Here is a 16819-nt window from a genome sequence, read left to right as displayed (position 1 = left end):
TCATTTTAAAGATTTATTTCCTGCCCTGTTTACTTTCATTTCCCCAAACTTCTTCCTTTCGCCAACCTCTTTCCCTTTGTCTAACGAAGGTTTCGAGCCCCTCTGAACAGGGGAAGTTTCCAGATTTTGTTAGAGCACTTGGGATACTGTCGGTGCAAAATAAATGTTGGGTGACATGAAGGAGCCACTTCATGGCTGAGTAGTGGTTGTTTGAATTTGGGGCTTCTACCTCAGTCTAAGCACAAACACCACATCCATTGCAGCATACCAGTTATTTGGTTAAATTTATAGTTTAAGTCAATGGGCCTAAACTAGTTTAGACCCAATTTTACAATGGATCAGGCTAGTGAATGGTATATTGAAAAACTAAATGCAGTAATTAACTTTTTTCCTTTTTTTCATATAGGACACTCAATGTCCTAAATCCAGAAACAGTAAAACCAATGTTCTCAGGTTTAATTTGGTTTCTTCCAACATACACCTTAATTCCAAGTAGTAATTTTCCTAAAGTGCTTTACAACTTGTGCTGTTAAAAGGGGAAGCCAAAGCAGACTGTGGAAGCATTCAGATCAGTTCACGTCAACCAACTCAGAGAAATTAATTCACTGGTTCAAACATCTCTGGATTTCACCTGAAAGTATAATTTTCTATAATTTCTGAATGAACTGAACTTGAATTAAGTTCCTTTTCAGTGGAACTTTGGCTGATTTCTAATTCAATTCTTTATAAATTGAGAAGCTTCATCATGCTTAACTCTATGTCCGATTATGGTGATTGCATTTACAGTTTTTACCAATCTGACAAGTAACACTGATGTTTTAGCTTAAATATTGTAATGGGGGGGATAAATAAAATAATTGCTCACATTACACCATGGGTGTGCTTTGATGCCTCCTTAATCTTCTGAAGTATAGCAGAGCAGCTTGAAAAATACTAAGAGCTGAAAAAATTGCTAAGGACCACATGAATGAATTGGGAATCAAATCAAACTGGAATAAAATTAGTTCCCTTTTGGAGGGCAGGACAGGGACTTGAACTGGAACAAATACAGGTGAAACTTGGAAAATTAGAATATCGTCGAAAAGTGCATTTATTTCAGCAACACAACTTAAAAGTTGCAGGGAGGTAGCCGTGTTGGTCTGAGTCGAAGCAAAATAAAAAAAATTCCTTCAGTAGCACCTTAAAGACCAACTAAGTTTTTATTTTGGTATGAGCTTTCGTGTGCATACACACTTCTTCAGATAACTTAAAAGGTGAAACCAATATATGAAATAGATGCATGACATGCAAAGCAAGATACGTCAAGCCTTTATTTGTTGTAATTGTAATTATTTGTCGTTAGGCGGGTCAATTATAAATGGGATGAAATGTAATAGTGATGTTTATTTTTGTATTATTGTAACTATTTGTTTTATTACTGTGGAATTTCCAAAAGAAAGCATTTGTAAAAATTAAAATGAAATACCAGTAATAAGTTGCATTACTGAAATAAATGCACTTTTCGATGATATTCTAATTTTCTGAGTTTCACCTGTATCTTTTTGGAGAGGATGAACTGGAACTGAAGCTAATTATTTTTTTACATGAACTTCCCAAGGACTGAATCAGACATAAAGCTAAACTGAAGTTCAGTAATACAGGAAGAAGCCTTTGGGAACATCCTCAAGGAGACTGGAAGCATCTGCTTCTGGTTTCAACTAACCACAGTTTGTTGTTGTGTCTGAACCAGAATGAAACAGCTTATCCAAACAGGCCAACTTTAAAATGCTGGTTATGATATTGGCTTGTTTGGATAAACCATAATTAAAATTAACTATTGGTCTGGGTTTAGACAAAACAACCAACTGTGGTTAGTTTAAAATGGATGCTGATGCTTATGAGCTCTTCATGGCCTTACCAAAGGAGAGGGGAGCAGGGATTGGACTCATGCACTGCTAAACTATGGCTTGGTGCTACATACATCCCCAGAGTGCCTCAATGGAATGGGGCAGAGATGCTATGCTAGCTTCCTAGCAGGTGGATCACTGCTGGTTACTGGAAGGGTTAGGGATAAAGTGGCAGGGAGGTTGATGTGGTGCAAATGCACCAGACTGGCTTTGCTGGAGAGTTTGCACTGCACCAACCTCCACACTGTACTGGTAAGCAAAAGCGAGCCGCCTACTGGAAGTCATAGGTGCCAACTCCTTGGGGCCCTGGGTGTCTGAGCACCCACAAAATTCCCCATGAAGGGGCTGGGCACCCACAAATTTAGGTGCCAGGGCCATGCATGCTGCATGGCACCCACAGTCGCAGGGCCAAGCTGGAACTCCTGCTGGAAGTTCAGCATAGTGACTCTGTTACATCCAAATCAGAACAGAATATCTGACTTTCAGCAGGGAGAAATGATATCAGGAACTGCTAGATTTGTGTGCGGCTGCCCTGTGTGGTGAAATACTGAACCGCAGGCTGTAGCTTTCCCGGTGAAGAACTTTCCTGACTGCACCCACCCACTGGATTTTCCTGGGCAGAAAGAAGTAAATAAGCCTTCCTGTTGGGCCTGATCCTGGCTCCTCAATTAGTCTTCAGTTCTGCTTCCTGCTGCACCTCAGGCCTGCCCCCGATTTGCCCTCAACTTGTTCTTTGGTCCCAACCAATAACATGCCCTGCTACTTCAGTAGCTCAGTTGGTTAGAGCATGTTGCTGATAATGCCAAGATTGCAGGTTCAATCCCCGTATGGGACAGCTGCATATTCCTGCATTGCAGGATGTTGGACCAGAGGTTCCTCGGGGTCCCTTCCAGTTCTACAATTCTGCTTCCTTGCTCACCTTAGGTTGCTCCCTACACCAAGGCTTAGCCCTGAGAAATCCCTGCTTGGCCATAAACCTGAATTCGAGTTAGTGACCTCACTCCTGAGGAGAAAATGAGGGCTCCATCACCGCCAGGCTCATTTGAGAGAGTAGGGATACAAATACATCAAATGAAAACATGTAATAAAGTTCCCTTCCATCATAAATTATTCTGAATCCAATATTCCCAGAATTGGGAGCAAGACACAAAGAAACGTTGGATCTTGTTGGGTGTTCTACTCTGGTCTAAAATGGTGGACCTAACAATGTAATCCTATACATGTCTACTCAGAGGTGAGCCCAAATGAATTTAATGGAACTTCTTCCCAGATTAAGCATGCACCCAACTGCAGTCTATGGAGAAAGGGGTTACCTGGGAGGAAGTCCCATTAAATTCAATGGGATTTATCCAACTGACTAGACCCATTGGAATGAATGAACTTAAGCTAGTTGTGTTCATTAATTAGAATGAGTCTACTTGGAGTAAGACTAATGTTGACTACAACCCAACAGGATTTACCTTTGAGAGGACATAGTTTGGGCTAGGGTTAGCCGCTTAAATCAAGTTGTGCCTCTTTTATACATTCCAAAATAAGGCCCTTGACTTCCAACTTCAATCCTGAATAGGTACGGGGAACAGACTTCAAATAGTTTGATTAAGAAAACACCACATCACCAACAAATGCTACAGAACTGATGCTTATTCCCTGAGCGTTTCATTGCGCCTTATGTTTTCTACTAATCATTTTGTAACTGTGGTCACATCTACGCCATCCATTGAAAGTGCTCTCACGCCACTTTCAACAGTCATGGATAATCCTGGGAATGGTAGTTTTTTTTAAAGGGTGCTGAGAACTGTAGCTTTGTGAAACCAGCACCCTTAACCAACTACAGTTCCCCAGACTCTTTGGGGGAAGCCACAACTGTTGAAGTAGTTACAAGGGTGCTTTAAATGGATGGTGTGGGTGTGGCCTTCCTCTTCCCCCCCCCCTTTCCCTCGGCAGGTGTGCCTGCTAAGCTGTGTTGAGGCAGGCCTAGAACTACCCGGCACAAAAGAAACTGCCCGTTATGGATGTTAACTTTAGTTACCATAGCCAGACAATGCTGCCAGTGGTGTGGAAGAAAAAATTGCTGTTGCCAGCTGTGTTGTTCACAGTCGGATGGTTTCTTCAAATGGTTATAGAGCCAGTAGCCTGGTGTGGCCAAAGACAGGATGATGGATGAGCAACACACAGTGTCCAAGTCAAAAGAATGGCAGAAGTTCACTTCAGGGTTGTTAAAATGCAAATCTAGTTTAGTTAACCAAAGCGTGACGGGCATAGAAAAAATTAAGGAAAGAAGCACACCTCAATATCTTATTATGCACGCACAAATATTTATATATGCAAGTTTAAGTGGAGTTTATATTAGCCCCAGTGAATGTGAATAGCTGGAGAATGTGCAGAATAACCAATATATGTGCACATCAACATGATATGCTAGAAAGTATGCCTACACTGGGTGGCAATGCTACATGCACTTACTTCTAAGTAGACATGAATAGAATTGAATAGAATTGTGCTGTTAATAGCACAAATAGCAATTTCCTCCATTGTGGGAGAAATGACACACATTTTTTGGATCATGCACACATTCGCTGATGCATACAGCTCCATACAACAACTATATTGCTATTGTATGCCTGATAGAATTTGTTGTAATTTTATTTTTTTGTCTTAAACTGCAGTTAACTGCAATTAATTATGTGTATCAATTTACGCACATTTCCCAAATCCTCCTGGTTAATGTGCAACAATTACCAGATACTGTGCATGTTCCCTGGCTTTCCTAATTAATGTTCTAAAATTTACTGTAACAAATCCACACTGAACCCTCAGATTTAATCTTTGTTGTTATATAAACACTGACATTTGGAACGGAAGCATCTTCTCCTCTCTTTAAATACTTTTTTCACAATAAATGAGCCAACAGCTGCTTTAAGGCATGACCGGGAAAAGAAAACAGACATATCTCTCTCCCTCTCTCTCTCTCTCTCTCCCTCTCTCTCTCTCTCTCTCTCTCACACACACACACACACACACTCAGACACACCCCTCTATTGAAAAACAGTTTGATAAAGCTAGCAATGTGATTTTTCACTGAACTGTTCTTCCATGTGACATGGGAACAAATCTGAACATACTTTCTTTTCAGCCTGAAGTTGGCAGCTATTCACCGAGCAGAGTAACAACTTAATAAAACAGCTTAGATGGATTTTAATGGCAACTGCTGCAGCTTATCGGAGGCATAAAGAGAGATCATCTGTCCTCCCAGTAGTTTTGATGAAAGCAACATTTGGGCTGTTTTAATTAGATTCAGGATTTTTCAGACTGAAATTAACACTGCACTCCACCACGGTAAACATTCTCCTGTCCTCTTTCTCCTTAGCTGCTCTTGGGGTAAATTATTAATTTCTGCAGCCATGAGATGTGTGTTGACTTTCTAGACTAGAATTATAGGTATGTTTAGTAAGTAAATATGCAGCCGCCTTCTCGTTTTCTCTTTACCTTGCCAAAAAGAAAAGTGCCGTACTTTACAACCCAACAAAGCTGAAAATGCCAGTTAGGAAAGAATGCAAGAAAATAGGCAGACTACAATGTAAATGTTTCCCGTATTTTACATGGCATGGACAAGTGCTGGGCTGGAAGCCTTCTCTTGCCGAGTACGGGAAGGAATGGAATGGGAATTCCCAAAGCTCTTGTCTTAAATCTAAGAATCCTAAGGGAGAAGGGAAGTGATTGAACTGGGGTGTTTTTATATTTTAATGTTGGCTTTTCTGTAAAATCTACAACAGAACAGAAACATTGTTTTCTCCCTTCCAGAATACTTGGGCTTACCCAGCAAAGTTTATTGGTGACAGAGAGAGGAGTACAAACAAAAAGAAGCAATGTGTCACAACTAGCTTATGGAACTCACAGCCACAAGGTTGTGGTTATGGCCAGTACCACAGATAGCTGAGAACATGGGTAGGCAAACTAAGGCCCGGGGGCCAGATCCGGCCCAATCGCCTTCTAAATCTGGCCTGTGGACGGTCTGGGAATCAACGTGTTTTTACATGAGTAGAATGTGTGCTTTTATTTAAAATGCTTCTCTGGGTTATTTGCGGGGCATAGGAATAGGTTCATTTAAAAAAAAAAAAAAGTCCGGCCCCCCACAAGGTCTGAGGGACAGTGGACTGGCCCCCTGCTGAAAAAGTTTGCTGACCCCTGGCTTAGAGTCATGGAATTGTAGAGTTGGAAGCGACCCTGAGTATCATCTAGTCCAACCCCCTGCAATTGCAAGAATACGCAGCTGTCCCATACAGGGATCGAACCTGCAACCTTGACATTATCAGCACCACGCTCTAATCAATGAAGCTATTCAGACTCTTTAAAAAAAAGATAGGATTGGGCAGGTTCATGCAGGAGAGGTCAATCAATGGCTATCATTGACAGCATCAGCTAAATTGTGGAATAGCAGATGTTGGAGATCATCAATGCAGGCGAGCAGCGGCCTTCCCATCCAGACTGTGAGCTTTCCGCAAGCATCTGGTTGGCTGCCTGCTTACGGAAGCAATTTTTAAAAGCATCCCACCTTGGAAACCAAAGGTATTAAATTGTGATACATTACAGAATAAATCCAGATGTTCTAAGCCATGGGTTGGGTTGACTGTAACCAACACAGGTATGGCGACACCGATTTTTTAAAAAAAGACTGGAAGAGGTCCCCCCTCCCCCACTCTTTTGCTGCACTGTATTCCTTTTAACCAAATACAGTAACTCAGTTTTGCACAAATGTATGGGACGTGTTCAGACTAGCTGTTTTCAGGGAAATGCAAGAAAAACAGCACACCAAACACCGAGTGGTTTCGGGACCCGCTGCTGTAACAAATAGCTGAAATCAAGCAGCCAAACAAGCAAGCAAAGGCTGTGTACATGCCGTACCTTTAAGGACCCCCCCCCAAAAAGAATATTGGGAACTTTAGTTTGTTAAGGGTGCCAAAATTGCAGCCCTGTGATTGGGCATAGGTTGAATGTACTTTAGATATTTGGTGTTTGTGCAGCCTAAACTGAACTAAAAATGTTCAGATGGACCACTATAAAGCACTCTGGTGTTTTTTTGGGGGGGAAGATGCATTCAGATAGCTGGCTAGCACAACAGAGGCTGAGGCTGTCACTGGATTCCTGGCAGAGAGATGCCTACATCACACAAAGCAGGTTTTGAAGATGATGTTGTCCTGGCCTGAAGAGCACAGGTAGTGACAGACTGCAGAGTTAAGAGGAGAAGGCTGGGGGAGTGTTTCGTGTAACTAAGGATGCCAATGAAATCAAGCAGATGCTTAAACAGCCTCTGGCTTATACTTTTGGCTCTCCTTTTGAACATAAATTTAATTTTTCTACATGTTAATGGATTTCAAATGGAACAGCTTTTTTTTTTAAAGCAGCTGAGTTTTCGATTAGATACTACAAAATGCATTTAAGGTTTACGACAGAAAATGGGGGGGGGGAGAGAATTACAGAACTCATCTGGAAATTTCTGCTTTTTTGAGCCAGAGTAAATGTTTATGAGATATCTGCCAACCGAACAGAATATGCCTGTCATTCACCCCATTATACATGATTATGTAGAGCTTCATTTACTGAGTAAGGTATGCAATGCTACATGGTGCTGAGGTTTTCAAAACTCCCCCTAGCAGAACGTAAAAACAGCTACCGTAACCCTCTTTCACAACAAAAGTAATATTACAGCAGTTTGGTGAATAGACCTTTCTTCCATATAGCAAATGCTCTCTGAAAGACCTTTGCAGAAGAAAAGTGTTTTTAGAAGATTTTTTTAAAAAATCATTCCATCCGTTTGGGAGCAATCCCACGCAACAGCAACGTAATTTTTAAAAGAAAAAATATGAACATCAACAACAACCTTAATTCTAGCACTAAAGCTGCAGTCCTGTGCACATTTATCTGGGAGCAAGCACAAATGGGCTTGCATCTGAGTAAACATGCATAAGATTGCTTGGTAAGAACTTTCAGTGTGGATCTCAAATAAGCAAAGCATCTCTAAATCTGTTAAAAGACAATGTTTATAGCCGTCCACAGTGTGAGTCATTTTGGTAAGCGAGCATTTGCTATGGCTGCTCTTGGTATAAAGGATGCATCTATTTAAACCAGCAGTTCTAATTGCACAGTACACAGAAACTACGGTCTTAATTGCATACTATATCTATATCTATATATCACATTCAGCCAGTGACCAGTCAGTCACATTACTGCTGATGTATGCAAAAATGAATAAAAATGCCTACCCCAGTTTATTCTTGCTACATCTCTCACCCCTATATCTCCTAACAGAGATGGGTGTGTGTGCATAAGAAGAGGAACACTATAATATATGTTCAACAGAAATCATAGTATAGCAAATGCAGCTTTATCAACCGTTCCAGGCAATTCGGAGACCAGGAAACTTGTGCTATTCTGGAACTGCACTGTTAATGGGACTAAGCAGGAGAGCAGCTACAAGCTGCAGCATTGTGACTCAGTAGCATCCTCTGCCTGCAAGCTACCCCCAACCAAAGCCTGTTCACTTGCGATCAAGTACCTGCAGTTTCAGGGTAGCATCTCCAGGAGGGCAACTCATTCAGGTGCTTTGTTCCGAACATATGCATCTTTGTTCTGAATTATTTGCAGTCGTCTTGCAACCACCCAAATCAAATAGACCGAGAAAGGAGCTCCCTTTAAGCATGATGAAACATTCTCCACTTCAGAGCAGCTGGTGGAGTCAGAATTTCTATGCAAGATTTATAAATTACTGAAGGGGGGGAGTGGACTGTGAAGGAGGGGGAAGCTTCTTGAACCCTTTTTCTAATAACTCTGTGAAGGCTGCTGGATCAGATGTGACTGTTCTAGAAATATATAAAGCAAAAAGGTTGGGGGGGGATGAAAGAAGAAGTTTCACTTATTTCCATTTCAACAGGAGACTGAGATGGAAGGGAGGAGGAAAGACAGTCCTTGCCACTACGCGGGGCTAATTCAGAACTGACTCCCTTATTTGTTTCTATCCATAATTGATGGGTAGCTTGTAATAGAGCTCCCTCTATCTCCCAGAGCTGGGCTACTAAGGACCACGGGAAGCAGCAGACTGCTTCCACCAAGGCTAGCCACTAAATCATTCAGAGTTTGGCTTGCACTTAGCAGGTGGGGTGGAGAGAGTGGGGGGGGGGGAGACACATACACACAGAGAGAGAAACAGGGGTCCAAGCCTGTGCTTTCCTGCATGCAAACTAATTCAAGCAACTTATGCACAGCTCCAAAACTGAGGAGAGGAGAAGTGTACCACCAGCACCCCTGGCAATGTCATTTACGATGATGCTCATGGAGGCAGTGTATGTGTATGTGATGATGCTCTCCGACAAATACAGCTGTTCCCAAGTGACCCAGGTAGTTGCTAGTGTCATGGGGCCAGACCTTTTCATTTGATTTATTTGTGTGTGTGTCCCTGCCTCTCCAGTTTACAAAGTTCCCAGATACAAAGATCTACAGAGGGGGACGGTGATCCAGGGACCTCCAGGATCCCTGCAACCAATTTGTCAAGCGGTGCGTACATGGGAGTTTTACAAACCAACCCCTCTTCCCCATGTCCCAAACACTCCCACTCACACAACCATCTCACGGCAGGGTGGGTCAGCACCTTTTTCTGCATAGATTGCCAGCCCCTCCAGGAGGATAAGATGCCCCTGGGCTGAGCAGAAACCGACAGATGGGCACCATCACCCCACTCAAGGTTTGCCAGGTCGGCACTACCGGAACCTATTTGCAATGCCAACGCTAAAGCCTTGGAGTTATAAGCAGCTTCTGAGCGTTTGCAAAGCGTCAGCGCTCCCGTGCTCCTAAGAAAACCCTAACAGCCAGATGCATCACAGCCTTGTGACTCACCCATCCTGGGGTGGAGAGAGGACCTGCTTCCTAGACCTAGGGTTGCAGCAGCTTAGTGGTGAAATATCTGCAGAAGGTCCCTGGTTCAATCCCAAAGTAGGGCTGGAGAGACCCCTTCCTGAAACTCTGGAGAGCTGCTGCCCGCCAGTGCGGACAGTACTGAGCGCGACAGGCCAAAGATCTGAGTTCCTGTGCTCCTATGCTCTCCAGGCAATCGCAAGCCTGAGTTTTCAGGAATCTCGAACCAACCTGGCCAGCCAATGCTCTGCGGACCTCCGAGGTTTTACTTGCTGCTGCTCAGATCTGACACACCAGCACAAAACCAGGTGCCAGTTGCTGCTATCCGTTCGTTGCCGGTCCATGACCGATTTCCAGCCCTCCTCCTCCTCCTCCTCTAATCCTCTGTACCGCCAGAGGAGTAAAAAACAAACGCTACCCCTGGTGCAAAACCGTCTTGCGACCAAAGCCCCCCAGCTGTCCGCGGGGCTCTTGGCTCGTTCATCGCCCCCGTTCCTTCTCTCCTGCTCGGCTGGCCCTTCAAGAGAGCAGCATCTCTCTTCGTCTCCTTGTCGCTCAGCACCCCTCCCTTCGCAGCCGCCGCTTTCTTCCCAAAGCGCAGCCAGCCCCTTGCGAAAAGAACCGCTCCGAATCCAAACTTGGCTGGTTCGCTCTCCCAACCCTAAACCCGCACATTTGCTTTCTCGCCTCCAGCCGAGAACGCGATCTTCTCGGTCCGATTCCTCCAAACCGAATAACTCACAACGAAATAAGCGGAAAGAAAGAAAAGAAAACCACCTACGCGCAGAAAAAGGGGGAAGGCAAAAAAAAAATAGAAGCGCAAGAGCGCATCCGCCACTGCCAGACCTTGCAACTTTTCAAACGACCATCTAACACGCAAGTCGTAGCCTCCAAGACGCTTTTCTCCAGCCCTCACCTCCCCACCCCGCTCTCTCCAAGCTGCAGCGCCTGCAAGCAACGAATCAAAAAGAAAATAACCCAGAGACGGGGACGAATATCCACACGTCTCTGCTCAGAAACCCCATTTACTTCAATGCGACTGACTCCAAGGAAAGTATCGTTGCAGGATTTCGCCTTAACCAACACCCGGTTTTGTCTCAGGACTCTTCCCGTCCTGTCTCCCCGTTCACGCAGAGACCTATATATAAACACCCAACACCATTTTCCTCCCCCAGCGAAGCTCCGCCGCGACGCGCGTTGCAAGCTGATCAGCTGTCCTGCGTGTGCACGCCATTCAGACAATAACTAGCCAGCCGTGAGATGCTGAGACGCGCTGTCGCAGCTCGGCTTCTGCCAAGCAAACCGGGGGAGGAGGAGGATTGCAATCGGATTGTGTGTGTTTGTGGAAACGTAGCTCTCCTTACCTCATCCACGGGGTTGGTGGAGGGGAGATGGAGAAGGAAGCCGCCGCGGGAATACCAAGAGCGAAAGGTGGAGAAATAATGGTAGTAAAATAATAATAATAATATCTGCGATCAAAATATCAGAATCAAGTCAAGAGTCGAGATCCATCTCGGCGCTTCCCCGCGAGAGTCGCGTCTGGCCGTCCTCATCCTCGCAAACCTCCTCCTGCAAAAACTCGCGGCGGCAGCAGCGCCGGGACGCGCCGGCAGCAAAACAAACCCGAGCGAGGCAAATGGTGTAATACGATCCATCTCCAGTCACTCCGGCAAAAGGAGCCGAGAGGGGGGAGGCAGCTGCCGCTGCCGCCGCCACCGCCGCCGCTTCCCTCCCAACCATCAGGCGGCTGGAGAGCTCAGGGTCCCACCCCCAACAGGCTCGGATAAGGCGAGCAGATTTGGGCAGCTCGCCCTCACTGGCTGCAGCGAGGCCCCCATCTCTCCCTCCGCCCCTCGATCGCTCCCTCCTTCCCCGTCTCTTTCCCTCTGACCCTTCAGTGGCCTCCCCACCACCACCACCCCCGCTTCCAAGGAGCTGCTACAACTCCAAACACCTCCGTTACACTGGCAAAGCTCGCGCATGAAGGAGCCGTCTTTCTCTCGTTTCCCCCTCCCTCCCTCTCCTCTTCTTTCCTCTTTTATTATTCAAGCCTTATTTCAGACATCCTGAGGACAAACAATAGCTGCCAACAGGCTCTGAATGCACACAGTCCTCAGGAAAGTTAAGAAAGTTAAGACCCAATTCTTTTCCCCCTTCTCAAATCATTCGCTTTGTCTTTGTCCTCAATCTTCCCTGCAATCCGTTCCTTCCTTCTCTTTTTCTCTACGCAGCAACTCTCCAATAGCACCTACAATGCTGTTGCTAATAATACGTTGATTACCTGCCCTCTTCCTGAGGTTCCAGGACAGGTTGCAACAATTTAAACACAATGTTAAAAACACAATGTGAAATCAAAGAAACAAGGTGGCCCCTGAAAACAAACTAACTTCCTTCCTTCCTTCCTTCCTTCCTTCCTTCCTTCCTTCCTTCCTTCCTTCCTTCCTTCCTTCCTTCCTTCCTTCCTTCCTTCCTTCCTCTCTTTCTGTCTCTAGGCTTCTCCCCTCAACACTTTTTTTTCTCTTCCTTCACCAGCGAGCCCACAACTATTCTCCAATCACACAGCTTTATAAACATGTATAAGTTATCAGAAGTCAGACAGGTGGGGGAAAGAACTCCCATCAAATCACACACACACACACACACACACACACACACACACACACACACACAAGGAACACGTTTCCTTTTTCTCAAAGATTGCTTGCTCAAAATTTCTCATTCCTACTTTAAATGACAGTCCTTCAGTACACTGCAATTTGGCAGGATAATGAGAGTCCATTTTCACAGACAAGGTAAAAAAAAAAGGTAAGGGAAAGGAGGGGCGTGGGAGATCTGAAATGTCTTCAATAAAATGGGGGAGTAATATATAGGGTTGGCTTTTTTTAAGTACCATGGGTTTAATCTTGGAAATAAATGCCAAAAATTGGCGATGATTTATTAATTTTTCTGCTGAAACATGAATCATTGAAGGCATAGAACGGTAGGGAAAAAAATGCACCACTTGGAAAATGGGGGGGGGGTCTCTGAGCTTTATTATTTGAGCTTGGAGGGAAAGCAGAATTTCATTTCAAAAAACATATTGCAGCAAAAGCTGATTTTCTCTATCAAGTCCAAGGCTGAAAACCTGCTAAGTAAAATCACCGGGAGTTTGGCCACAGGAGCAGCAATATACCCCAAGGCTTCGATATATTACTCCCCATGGTTATTCACTAACTCTGCAAAGTTGTTAAAGCGCACTTGCAACTTTGCCTTAAAAAGCGCTTGGTTTCTCCTTTCACAGACCTGGTCAGTATCTCATATTTACTTGCAAGAAATATTTGTGGCACAATTCTCCCTGCGCAAAAAGCAGAAGCTGACAAAAACTCCTTTTATTTCGATGGGAGTTTTGCTTAGAGAGTTAACAACTGATGTGATTGTGGGGTAGAGGAAGAGAGAGAGGTTTAAAGGTTTGGCCCACAGTACATTCTCTTCAGTGACTGCCAACAAAGTTTCCCAGCCATGGGAATGGGCCATTTTTGGCAGGCAAACCTTTGGATATTTCACTCTGATGTTTTCGGGTGGTGACAGACTGAAGACTACATCACTGCGGCCTTCTGTACAGCTGACATTCAACAGACCCATTTTCTGACACCAGAAGCTTTTGCCTCTTTAGAAGCATAAGGGTATTCTTCACGTCTCTCCTTCCAAGGGAGCAAACCAAACGATGTGGGTGTCAAAATCTGCACGCTCAGTGTAGAAACTAGGGTGGTAACCGCATATGTCATCTAAGAATCAAACTGCAAACCAGAGACAGCCGGAAAGCCATGCCCACAAATACACCCCACTGGCTTTTCCTAAAGCAATGTCGCCTAGAAAACAATGAGGAAGAGATAATTTAGGGGCAATAGGATAGCCACCTTGAAATATTGGAAGTGCTGCCCCATAAATGATGGAACAAATCTGTTTCTTGTTGCTCCAGAGGGTAGGATCCAAACCAATACGTTCAAATGACAAGAAAAGTGGATTTGGACAAAACATTTGGAAGAGCTGACAGTATAAATGGTTTGACAGTGTGACAGAGCGTCTCAGAAGGTGGTGTGCTCTACATTTAAACTGGCACCGTGCCACTTTAAACAATCTCCCAAAGAACCCTGGGAAGTGTAGTTTATTAAGAGGGCTGAGTGTTGCTAGGAGACCCCTTGATCCCTTGTGGAGCTACATTTCCCAGAGTTTCCTGGGAAGATGGGTTCATTGTTAAAGCACTCAGAGAATTGTGGCTTTGAAGCTTCAAAGCAGCCGATGCAAGGGGACAGCAGCCCTTGCAGAGAGCTCTCAGCACTAAGCAGGATTGCTCTCCCCCATTGGCAGAGGGCGAGATCCTTCTCAGTGCTGGGCTTACAAGAGTGATCAGGCACGCTAACTCTCGGATGTGCCCAAACTCAGTACTAGAAAGGAAGTATGAAGAAGTCTCTTCCCTACTATTTTAAGCCTGATCTAGCTGTAATCTTAAAGATGGCAGTGGAGACTCCCAATCACTTCTCCCCCCTTCCCTGAAGCTACCAAATCCTCTTTTAAAACTATCTCAATCTAGGAAGCTGCCTTATACTGAGTCAGACCATTCGTTCCCCTTGCTCCTTATTGTCCAAATGGACTGACAAAGCAGGGTGTTGAACTTGGGACCTTCTGCATCTGCAGGCAAAGCAGATGCTAGACCACTGAACGATAACTAGCCATCACCACTTCTTCCTATATACATAAGAATGTAACATGTTGTCACGCTCTGCAGTTTGCATGGCTGCCAGAGACATCATGAGGAATGGCAGGCCAACTGTTTAATGTAGGGGACAAAGCTTTGTGCGGGGGTCACTATTATTATTTTTACATTTAGGTTTGAAAGCACTTATCACAGTTGTATTTCATAGAATTGTGGAGTTCACATAGTCCAGCCCTCTGCAGAGCAGGGATATGCAGCTATCCCATTCAGGGATCAAACCTGCAATGTTGGCATTATCAACGCCATGCTCTAAGCAACTGAGCTATCAATTTCATTTCCCTCTGATCTCACTGCTAACATTTCCCCCCTCTCTCTACACACACCTGACACATTTTTATTTATTTTATTGTTTAGTTTTCATTTACAGTGGTACCTTGGTTTACCCACTTAATACGTTCCGAAAGTCCGTTCTTAAACCAAAACCGTTCTTAAACCAAGGTGCGCTTTCCCTAATGAGGCCTCCCGCCGCCGGTGCCCTTCCACCGTTTGGATTCCGTTCTTAGACCAAGATGAAGTTCTCAAACCAAGACACTATTTCCGGTTTTGCAGAGTCTGTAAACAAAATCGTTCTTAAACTGGACTGTTCTTAAACCGAGGTACCACTGTATATGCATATATACCATTTAGCCGTACCACAATTTGGTAATAATTGGCTCGTGGTCACATGGAGGTGGGCCTTTTCACTGGTGGCACCAATGTTATGGAATGTGCTCCCTGGTGAGACAGGCGAGGGCCCCATCTGAATTGAATTCTCCTGACTTCTGAAGCTCTACCTGCTTATACAGACACCCCTGTGACTTCTCAGCCCGAGTCTCCTGTTTTAATTACTGTGTTATTCTAATGGGATTGTTTTATTGGATCTTTTAATTATGAATGTTTATATTTAAATGTTTTAATGGGATTGTTTCACTGTGTATTTTAACTGTGTACTTTAATTATGGATGCTTATACTTTAATGCTCCTGTAATTGGTTTTTCTACTTGTAAACCACTTAGAAGCCTTTTTTCTTTTTTTTGATAAATAAACAAACAACGCCATGTGTCTGATGAAGTCGACTCTGGCCCACTAAAGCTCATGCCATAATCGATATGGCAGTCTTTAAGACTCGGCAAAGACTCTTTGCTATTTTGGCTGCAATGGTAAGTGTCTCCAGAAGAAGACAATCTAGTTTGCATTTGAAGGCTTGAGCAAAAAGTTGTATTGTTTGCGTTGAGATGCCGTCAATATTCTTTATGTTCCCCCTTTGAGGGTGGAGCAGAGGGTAGGAGCAGGAGAGCAGACCTTTTCTGTGGTGGCTCCGCGCATATGGGAGGCAATCCTTAGGGAGGCACACATGACACATCACTTTCTAGTTTAAGATGATTTCGGCCCTGGAGGGTTGTAGATATTTGTGGCTTCTCTTAGTGGGATAGGCCTTATCTCTCTCTCTCTTTCCACACACACACACACACACACACACACACACACACACACACACACACACACAGTGGGTTGCTTTGATGAAGAAGTGACTAATAAATACAATTAATAATAGCAATAATTTTATATGCAACAAGCAACAGTGTAGTAAACCTATATTCTTAAAGGTTTTTGAAGCTTCATAATTTACCACTTGAAAACATTGAAAAAGGCTCTCTCTCTCTCTCTCTCTCTCTCTCTCTCTCTCTCTCTCTCTCTCTCTCTCTCTCCCTGTGTGTGTGTGAACGCACAAATTCTGCACAACAATTGCTTGTAAATCCATGTCTATTGACATGATAAACCATCAGCTACATGGGGAGGAAAGCTCCTTAAATCCTGCAGACATAATATGCCAGCATTGTGTCAATAGCAAGCAGATTAAAGAGCACATTGTGAAGCTATTTAGCCTTATCTTTGAATTATCCTGGAAGTTGTTCCTCATTGCAACTCTTAACCCGACCCCCACTCTGACAACTTTTAGGAAGGAATGTTTTAAGAAAATTAGAAGCAGAGGGCTATTGAATGCTTGTTTATCTTGGAAAAGCTTTTAAAAAATAGGCACACACTTCAACACATTTGGTGGGGAAGGGTGGGCCTGTCTCTTTTAATTATTTGACAGCTTGGACCGAGTAAGAGGGGAACTGGATGCTAGCTAAATAAATAACGAGAAGAGCCCTGCTGGATTGAGCTGCAGGCTCATCCTGTCCAGCACCCACTACAACCTAAAACAGGCATCCCGAAACAGCGGCCCTCCAGATGTTTTGGCCTACAACTCCCATGATCCCTAGCTAACAGGACCAGTGGTCAGGGATGATGG

At 44.2% G+C, this 16819-nt stretch overlaps 1 protein-coding gene across 20 annotated transcripts in view; it reads right to left on the bottom strand.

Moving 5' to 3' along the window:
* Positions 1 to 16819, bottom strand: part of SEMA6D (semaphorin 6D) — a 401170-nt gene that overhangs the window by 65333 nt on the left and 319018 nt on the right. For 4 of the 20 annotated variants that reach the window (XM_060282522.2, XM_060282530.2, XM_060282524.2 and 1 more), the window contains exon 1: positions 8440 to 8743. The exons of 4 other annotated variants lie outside the window; for them this stretch is intronic. In XM_060282522.2, the coding sequence (XP_060138505.1) occupies positions 8440 to 8478 (39 nt within the window). In that variant the 5' untranslated portion in view covers positions 8479 to 8743. 12 more of the 20 variants (XM_060282523.2, XM_060282531.2, XM_060282525.2 and 9 more) reach the window with 9 other exon arrangements.

Source organism: Zootoca vivipara, chromosome 13, assembly GCF_965207765.1.
Source record: "Zootoca vivipara chromosome 13, rZooViv2.hap1.1, whole genome shotgun sequence".
NCBI classification, from domain to species: domain Eukaryota; kingdom Metazoa; phylum Chordata; class Lepidosauria; order Squamata; family Lacertidae; genus Zootoca; species Zootoca vivipara.
The sequence above is the reverse complement of the archived record's forward strand: the minus strand, read 5'-3'. Positions and strand labels throughout refer to the sequence as shown.